Source organism: Antrostomus carolinensis, unplaced genomic scaffold (assembly GCF_000700745.2).
Source record: "Antrostomus carolinensis isolate BGI_N321 unplaced genomic scaffold, ASM70074v2 scaffold6282, whole genome shotgun sequence".
NCBI classification, from domain to species: domain Eukaryota; kingdom Metazoa; phylum Chordata; class Aves; order Caprimulgiformes; family Caprimulgidae; genus Antrostomus; species Antrostomus carolinensis.
The window spans coordinates 24,512-33,988 of record NW_010298852.1 but is presented as its reverse complement, the minus strand read 5'-3'; the positions used below and the strand labels follow the sequence as shown (position 1 = coordinate 33,988).

Here is a 9,477-nt window from a genome sequence, read left to right as displayed (position 1 = left end):
AGCCAATGAAACCCCACTCCTGCCTCCTCCAGCCTTGGGTGACAGCACTCATCAAACCTCAGCCAGCCTGGGAGGAGAGCAGGTTAGTGTTACAGCCGTGGCAGGCTTACCTTTGGCAAGCTGTTGATGTCAGAGTGATGATGTGGGGAGGGACACCCTCTGCACTATAAAGATGGGTCAATCAAATATAACTGAGGCTGCCCACTGGAGAGCAAGGTCTACAAAACATGGTCCCCGCCAGTTTGAGTCCTGCTGGCCTGTCTCTGCTTCCAACCCAACTGCTATCGGGCTTTAGTTTCATGACAGCAATCTCTATTTGCTTTCCAAAAATAAGCCTCTGCCACCATGCTGAAGAGAGAAAAACAAGAAGGGCGGTATTTTTAGGGCCATTAATTCTGACCACGTGCCCAGGAGGTGAACCGGATGGCCACTGCACAAAGACTTCTCATCACTATGTCCTGCGAAGCCAGCATTCACCGGACGTTGCCTGCTTTCATTCTCCTGGGTTTTCTAGCTGGGATTGCTTCAGCACATCCAGTTGTAAGCAGAACTAATGGCACATTGCTGGAAAGAGGATGGCAGTCTCTGTTGTCCAGGTCCATTGCTGGGATGTCAGGGGAGAAGTCAGATGTGAACTGGGAGAGTGACTATTTGCTAGGAATCAAGAGGCAGCGGAGGCTTTACTGCAACGTGGGCATCGGGTTTCACCTTCAAATCCTCCCAGACGGAAGGATAAGCGGAGTTCACAATGAAAACCAATACAGTGAGTTGCATCCAGAAATGAAATAGAATAGATGTCACTTAATTGCTGTGAACTCTAGTAATTACCCTTCATAGAATGCAAATGTTATTACTTGATATTATTAATCTGTGCTACATCTGTTGCCTTTTAAAAGTCTCTGGGATCAATAAACATTAGAACCCTCCAGGCTGAAGCATGTCACAAATGCTCAGACAAATTTAGACGCAATTTATTTTTACTCTGCTTTACCGCACAGATGAGAAGACAAACCAGGTTGAAAACTGTGTCTCTGCTGCACTTGCTCACTCCTCACCTTCTCATTCGCCTCTTGAATTTGGGAGGTTTTTGCTGAGCTCAGAGTGCCAAAGCATGGGTTTTGAATCCTAGCTGACCAGTGCCTTTGGGACAGTCAGTCATGGAAGGGACTTGCTGCTCCTGGTTTTCTTGCTCTCATGAGTGCTCTTCTGTAACTGTAGGACTGAAAGAAAAGCATTAGCCCTATGGATTTGAATTTCCTGTAGAGGGCAGTTGCTGAAATCTTTTGCAGCTAAGGTGTCACAGGGAACTTCAAAATGCAAACCACACTTCTCTGAAGCTCAATAACAAACGTTGTAATTAAAGCATATTAGATAAAAATAATTTACTTATTAGAAAGCCCAAGAGTTTGACAGATCAAAAGAGTCTGATAGAACAAAAGGATTATACAGCATGTGACTATGATTCCAGAATTATTTTAAAATCCTACAGCATGTAGGAAAAAACAAGATCTTCTCTGTGTGTTTTTATTATACTGGACTAGAGAGATAATTATAATAAAGAAAATATGACGTGTTCATTATGATTTTAAAATAAATCAATTATATCTGAATTGCATTTGATTAGCTATAAATTCTGCGCTAACACTTCTATTGAACTTCTTATTTTTTAGGTCTTTTTGAAATATCCACTGTAGAGAGAGGTGTTGTCAGCCTGTTTGGTGTGAAAAGTGCTCTCTTCATCGCAATGAACGACAAGGGGAAGTTGTACGGAACAGTGAGTACAATTTTTCAAAGCTTAAACAAAGGCTGCAAGGGTTTGTTTTTTGGGGTTTTTTTGTTTGGTTGGTTTGGTTTTTCTTCCTGAAAATCTCTGATTACAAGCAGAGAAAAATAGCTTTTCAATTACAGGGAGCTTGCCCAGCCCGGTGTCACCAGTGTTATTTAGTACAACAAGCAGCGTGGCTGCTAGAGGTCTATTATTTTAAAGATAAAATGTATTTGAAAGCTTTCCAATAAGATTGTACAAGGAGCACCCTAGGAAAATTAATGTATTCTGCAAATAGTACAGATTAATTACATAGCTTCTTCTAAGGGCTCAGCGTTGCAGACATGTTCTAGTAAGAGTGAACCCTGTTGATTCTCTCTTGCATTGCATTGCATGTAAAGCAGAAGGATGAGGCACAACTAGAGCTGTCTATACCAGCTACCATTAGTAAAATCACAACTGTGTACTTCCGCCTACCAAATCCAACCCCACCATGAAGAATAAATAGGAAGCCTATGCTACAAATTCCACATATGTGCTTGGGGTTATTTTAAGGACCAGTTTTGTGAGATCAGTCCCAAAGTGTGAGAAAACAATAGTAGTCATTAACAACAGTACGCAAGTCATACTGAAACACCATCACGGTCAGCCTCATCTAGCAAGTGCTAGCTATGCCATCTAAATACAATTTAATCTCCGAGGCCTGAGCAAGTCTCAACATTCAGCAGAAAAGGCATTTGTTTGGAAGCACGTTTGAAAGAAGCTGGCTCTGGGAAGTAGGCAAAAGCAGTCCACGTCAAAGTAATGAATGACACTGATTGCATTAATCTTTTTTGTCAGGAAACAACTAAGCCATTTCCTTTGAAACAGCTGTAATTTCAATAGAGCATTTCAGTTGCTCAATAAAAGACCAAATGTTGTGAAGGACCCATAGCCATTACTAACCTGACAGATTCCTTCTCACACCGATAACGAGTGGGATATTTTGAGGTTCATGTCTGATTTAAGCACCTAAAAAATGCCACAAGCCCAACCGCTTTGCTTGACTAGGTCTTTCTAAAGAAATTCAGGGTCGGGCTTCAAAGATCCCTTTGATTTTTTCTTTTTTCCCAGTTCAGTTCAGTCTTGCTTATTTCCAAAGGTATTTTTAAAAGCTGTAAGAGATGTGCATTTTCCCTTGCACAGTGCAATGCCCTAAGTTAAATTCTTACAAACTTGGAATGGTGTTATTACAAAGATGTCCAAATAGAACACAACTGGTTGTGTCTCATGTGCCAGACATTTGATGTCAAGGAATTATTCTGGTTTCTCTTTTGATTTCCTTGGTGCTCTGTGTTTGTCTTCTGCTTTTCCTTGCACCTCCTCTCCCAGATAACTCCCTCTTATGAACTTTATGTGATGTGACATGAAGAAATAAAAAACTTTTCCTGCTGCATATCTCACTATCAGTTAACTATAATATCACTAATGATTTTAAAAAATAAAAGATTTAGTGCTGATCTGAGGTCTTATTCAAATGCTTTATTCAAGCAAATAGTTCTCCCTGGACAGTGCTGTTTGTCAGAGAACTGAAGGTTTTGACAGTCAGCATATCATTCTTTTATAAATTACAGGACCTCTTGCAGAGGAGAGGTGTGAAATAAAGCTGCATCATTTGGATGAAAGGGCATGGTGCTGACAGACATCATTGCTTGCAAATAAAATGGAGAAATCCATGGTTTATGATGAATTAACTTGATCTGTCACAGGAAGTACACAGCCCATTATCTGGACAGGTGGCATCTGGGTTCATCTGACACCATATTAGCTCTGAGGAGGGAGATTTATTGCGGGATGCAGTCACCCTGGCCCCACCTGTTGCACATTGCAACAAGTTCTTCTGTAAAAAGATAGTAAAAAAAACCTACTTGAGCTTTCATGAAATATTTATTTTACCTGCTTTTTTCTTCCCTCCACCCCTTCCTATTCTTTAGGCTGTTTTCCAAGATGAGTGCAAATTCAAAGAAACTTTGCTGCCCAATAACTACAATGCATATGAATCAAATGCTTACCGTGGTGCTTACATAGCACTCAGCAAACATGGGAGAGTGAAGAGAGGAAACAAGGTTTCTCCTGCTATGACAGTGACCCACTTTTTACCGAGAATATGAACATGAGCAAAGCAGAAGATTAAATCCCAGGAAAAACTGTTTCATTTTGCACATGGGAATAATCTCCCAGGTAAAGTATTTATTCTGTTCATTGAGAAAAAAAATCTATATATGTATGTGTATATTTGGATAAAAGTATTTGTACTAGATTCATCACATAGATAGGTAATATGATGCTGCTTCTCTTCTACTCTGTACACATTTTACATGGCTGTATGCCTCCCTTGGTGCTGAACAGAGAAAAATGCAAGTTGGACTCCAAAAGAAAAAAGATATTTGGAAGATATAGAATGGCTGTGGATAATAATCTAATCAATCTTAGGTTAATTATTAATTAATATGAATTACCTCAGATAATAACCTTCACAGTGAGTTGTTTACATGTCATGGGCCAAATCATCAGATGACTTTGCTTCACCAGAGCTTCAAGCAGTTCACTCCATCTGAACATCTGCCTGCACCTCCCCTTCTGCACAGTGTCCTGTCCCTTCCGGACTATTCTTCAATCTATTTTGATCATTAGGGTGCCTGTTCCATAACTGTTCCTACACAAGCAAAATTTTTACCCTCAGAGCCCCTCTGTCTCTGAAGAGATTCTCCAGGGTCTCCTCACGTGGACTTGTTGGCAAAACAAAGACCTAGTTTCCCTTAGGAAGGGCCACAGGATAAATCACAGATGCATCCCAACTGCAGAATATATTTGGAGCTGAGGATTTTGAATGCCACCCCCTTGGCGTTTTGTGATCTTAGTTTAGACCCACCTCAAATATAGATGTGTACATCTTTAATATAAATACATGTGTATATATGACATGGGATGTGTGAGTGTGTATCCATGTAATTACATCTAATGGATCAATCATCCCAGTCTCTAGATGTGCAGGTGCCTTTATATGCAAGCACACATAAAAGAACATATATATTTAAAGGCACTGTATTTCTTTTAGGCTGAACCTTGTTAATCTCTAAGAACTAGAACTGATCTGTAAGAGGCATTTTATAAAATGCATGAAAATCATGGAAGCTTCCAGCAAAGGATTATTTTAGAAAACTTCTCCATTTTGAATTTTCTTCTATTAACTGCTTTAAGTATATTTGCTTCTTCTCTATCATACCTCACCGAGGTATGAAGGACAGGGCAAGAAGGTTATGTGAGCATGCCTTCCTAGTCTGAGACAGAGGAATTTGTGCTGTAATTCCAATTTCTGTCAGTTGCAAAGCATCAATTTCAAAGACAACAGAGCAAGTTGTACGAAATACTCTCCAAAGCTCTCCTAGAAGCCATACAAATAGTGCATAACCTTGCCTTACTATTTTGACAACCTTTTTCCAGATCACCAATGAAGCTACATTCTCTGTGTCTTTGAAAGTGTATTTTAAGAGGCCCTAAGTCAATAGTCACTATAAATGTCAGTTGCCAGAAGCCTTGGGATTCCTGCATTGATGGTGTGCTACTAAATTTGAAACTAGATTGAATGCAATGTCAGACCATGAGCATTTTCAGCATAGATGGACCATGCTGCTGCAGAAGTGAACATCTGAGTGCAAGATAATCTCCCATATCCAGCCAAAATGTGGCTATGTCCAGCCTTGACATGCCATTCTATTTGCGGGGGTTGTCTATTCATGATGAATTTGAGCCTTCTGACATGCACAAAAAACACTGTCAGGGCCAGATCCTCAGTTTATAGCTGCAGAAGATTTGTCCCAAAGAGCATACCTACAAGAACATATCTACACTTTCTGAAAAATTGTCAAGACAATTGTTTTGTGAACAAGGTACAGTTTTCCAGCTTCTTTTGTGTGACTTATACTTGAATTTATTTTGCTCAGATGTAAGTGGTGATCACAGAGTAAATGAAGAGAAAAAAGAGTGGAATACTGTTTACAGTACATGAACAGGACACTTTGGATATGGCAAAGGAGAGGAGTTACTCTTCATTTTCTGGTCTTGCAGTATGTAGAGAGAAGACAAGTTGGCACACTTTGTTCAGCCACAATGTGTGCAGCAGTTTGCTTTGGAAAAATGTGCATTTTCAGAGAAAAAGCAGGATGTTTTAAGTGGGGAGAGTGGGTCAGAGCAATGTTTGGAGGATATCAGGCAGTTACATTGACCTAGAGTCCCTAGAGGTACAGAAAGGAAGACTGCAGTTGTGCTGGAAACACATTAGCTGGCAACCTGTATCCTTGTGTTATATTCATAATTGTCTTTGAAATGAAGCTTGAAGAAGGATGGAAGAGTACATGGACATAGGAGAAATCATAGTTTGAATGCTGCCACACAAGTCTGTTTCTGATTACAGCTTAAACCAGTGTCCTTAGCATAGGATGAAGTCCGTTCCCTCTTAAACCAGTGCAGTCTGGTGTAATTTATTGTTGCCAGTACTGATAAATAATGGGATAGCTGACATAAAAGGTGAGAATTAAACTCACTGACTCAATTTTGCACATACTGGTCAACAGCAAGAACAAACTGTAGACCAGGGCAACACAAGAAGTCTGTTTGGATGCAGCCTGCTGGGTTGAGCTTGTTCTTAAGAACTGCAGATCCCTGCAGATGCAGTTTTGGTGGGCATTTGGAAAGCCTCACCAGTCACTCTGCTGAGTTAATCTTTACACCACTGCTTTTTCCTTATTACGTATCAGTGCCAGCCAGATCAACATTGAAGTCAACACTGAAATCCAAAGAGGTCTCCCAGTGCCAGGAATCCTGACTAATACAAAAATGAATCGTCTCATTGTCAGAAGTGACAATGAAAGATGCCATTGTTGGGAGTGATAACTGTGACAGGAAACCTCTCCAGCACAAATAGTGCAGTACTCAAGTGTTGTGGAGTTTTAGACTAGTTGGATACAATACTCTGGCAGAGGTACTTCGTAAGTGAATGCACGGCTAACTTCAAGAGAGGAGTCAAGGCACATGTTGACACATTGCTGCGGATGTGCAGGTAGCTTAGGGGCAGTTCGCGGTGGCAGAATGAATGGTGACAGTGCTCAAGAAGTTACACAACTTGCCTGGGAAATGGCCTGATCCTGTTCTGCCTCATGCTTGATTAGCTATATTCCACCTCCTCAGGCTGTTGTCACCTGCGTGGAGAAGGAGGATTTAGGAAGACTACCCCTCATTTTATACACTTCACGATAAATTTGAGCTGGCACAGAGGAAAAAACAAACAAAGAAAAAAACCCAACCCAACCATTTGTAAACTGAATGGATATGATACAGAGGCTATGGAGAGAATATGGGCATAGTATGGCAAACTCTAAAGCAAAACTTTCTTTGAAAGAATAGTTCCATGTATATGTAACTAAGTAAGGAAAACTCATGAAAGAAAAGGAGTTTCCCAAATCAGGGCCAAATTAGGAATCTATTACTGACAGTTCTTGTGGTGGTCCCTTTCAAAGCTTATCTCATCTCAGTATGCATTATCAAGGAGCGATGAAATGGGCTACAAGCTTTGAAAGCATTGCTGTGAATGCCCCACACCAGCCTGTCTTGCCCATATATACACGGGATTCTCCTGTGGAGCTGATACCTGTTTTCAAGATTTCTTCTTCCATAGGCAAAATCCATAATAATTTAAGACATAATCCACCTCCATTAGAAAAGAGTCTTGACTGGAACCAGATCATGTTCTTAAATAATCTAATTTTCTCCAAACATGCAGAGATGCAGACACATGCAGTGGAAAAGCAGAGTGATTTTTGTATACCTCACTATCTCAATTCCAAGATTCTATTTTGCACAGTGAAATGGTGCCAAAGTTCTCACATTATTTTTTCTTCACTAAAATATACCTCGTATTCTGACTCAATATGGACTCACAAATGAGACTGTAAATTTGCAAGAAACACAAAACTGTCCAATCAATTGTTTGTGAAATTGCTTTTATTTTTATATGTATGTGCTGTGCACAGTAGTTTAATGTATTAATAAATAAACTTTTATACATTTTTGGTAGTGTTTTGACTCCAAATCCCTCTTAACATTTATTTTTTTCCTTGCTTCAGAGCCTCTGTATTCACACACACAATTTTTATTCGCCTCTAGAACCAGAGGATGTATTGGTAGACTTAAAACTGTGGTAGACTTTTGTGTTCTTCAGACTTCTTGCCTGGGAAGTCATAAAGGAGTCATACTTGTTGTAGAGAATCTGGGAGTTTCATAGGAGAGAAGAAAACAGAACAGCAATCTGATGGAAGCTGAGCTTTCATGGTCACCTGTCTAAATTTCAATGCTTTTCACCTGGGGAGGTTCTAGTGCTGCATCCTTTTGGTGATGCTCTTCAGTGTGTGACTGCCCATGCATAGCTCTTGCCTTCTTAAGTAAGAAAGGCTTTTTTTTTTTTTTCTTTTTTTTAATGGCTTTTTCTTCTTGCTTGAGACTAAATTGAGAGGGCAGCTTCCTGGAACCATCCTCTGAAGGTTTTTGCTTCTTCACGCCTCAAAGTTGAATACTTTGGAAACCTTGCTATGTTTCAGTGAGTTGTTAAGATTTGCGTTCTGTCCCTCCACTTCCAAGCTGTCAATTAGTCCTGTTAGGTGACTGCAGATGTCTCCCAACCTGGGGACCCAAACTACACTATTAGAAACCAATAATTGGGAATCTGACCCCTCCTTTTGGGTTGAAGTGCTGTTTAATCCATACCACCATGATGCTGCAGAGCAGACAGGCTTCTTCAAGGCTCTGATTGCTGGTGGCCTTTCTCAGGAGCATAAGAACATAAGTTCCACCACACTGGCTAAATGCCATTCTCTGCATTTGTGCTTCAGCTGCCCACACTACCCCGTAGTAACTCTCTTTACTTACCAGTCATCATAAATCCTTGCATATTGCTGCTCTGCATATATGCCACATTTCACCTGAGAGAGGACTATGTTTTGCTGGTGGGTTAAGCAATGCTTCTGTCTGCTAGAGAAATAAATGCCTTGTTTACAGTTCTGAAGGGCAGTCACTGTAGGTGGAAGTGGGAATGGGAGAAGGTACACAGCCCACACGCAGTGACTGGAAGCAGCGGGACAAACCGGCAGCTGATGTAAACCAACCTAACCCCAGCAAAACAGAAACATAAATGATCTGGTAAGGAGTCATCTGCAGAAGCTGAGAAAAGGCTAAGCGTGGCCAGCTCACAAGACAGCCCCTCAGACACAGGCTAGTTTCTGCTCCCTGTATTGCAGTTAGCCCTTTGAAAGGTGATGCTGGCCAGACACACACCTAGGCAAGCGTGCAGGTGCCCTGAGAGGCACGGATGGTTCCCATGCTCCCTTCCCACTTCCTTCCCTTCATTCTTCTCTCAGCTCAGGGGATGAAAAGTCTTCAGGGAATTTGGGGGACAAGAGATGGTGGCTGAACCCCACACCTGTATCAAGAGCAGGAAAAATTTTGGCTGAACTTTTCCAGGTTTACATCATTTTTTACTTCCTCCCAGGTAATTTGAAACTTAATGGTGTAACTGTTCCTACAGGTATGGCTGCAACACAAGTAACCTTATCCTGCTCCTCACCACTTCAGCTTGGCTTCCCACCTCAACAGGTCTCTGCTGCTCACCCCAGGCTCTGTTC

General features: G+C 41.0%; 1 protein-coding gene across 1 annotated transcript; it reads left to right on the top strand.

Moving 5' to 3' along the window:
* Positions 1 to 423: 423 nt before the first annotated feature.
* On the top strand, positions 424 to 3,915 carry FGF6 (fibroblast growth factor 6). The gene is made up of 3 exons (XM_010162585.1): positions 424 to 763; positions 1,671 to 1,774; positions 3,739 to 3,915. Exons 1-3 carry the CDS (start codon positions 424 to 426, stop codon positions 3,913 to 3,915), a joined length of 621 nt encoding a protein of 206 aa, XP_010160887.1.
* Positions 3,916 to 9,477: the final 5,562 nt, after the last annotated feature.

Bases quoted from the DNA above. Each gene is read 5' to 3' on its own strand.
- FGF6 (XM_010162585.1), top strand. From the start codon at position 424: ATGGCCACTGCACAAAGACTTCTCATCACTATGTCCTGCGAAGCCAGC. The intron at 764-1,670 runs GTGAGTTGCATC...CTTATTTTTTAG, and splicing joins TCACAATGAAAACCAATACA to GTCTTTTTGAAATATCCACT. The intron at 1,775-3,738 runs GTGAGTACAATT...CCTATTCTTTAG, and splicing joins AGGGGAAGTTGTACGGAACA to GCTGTTTTCCAAGATGAGTG.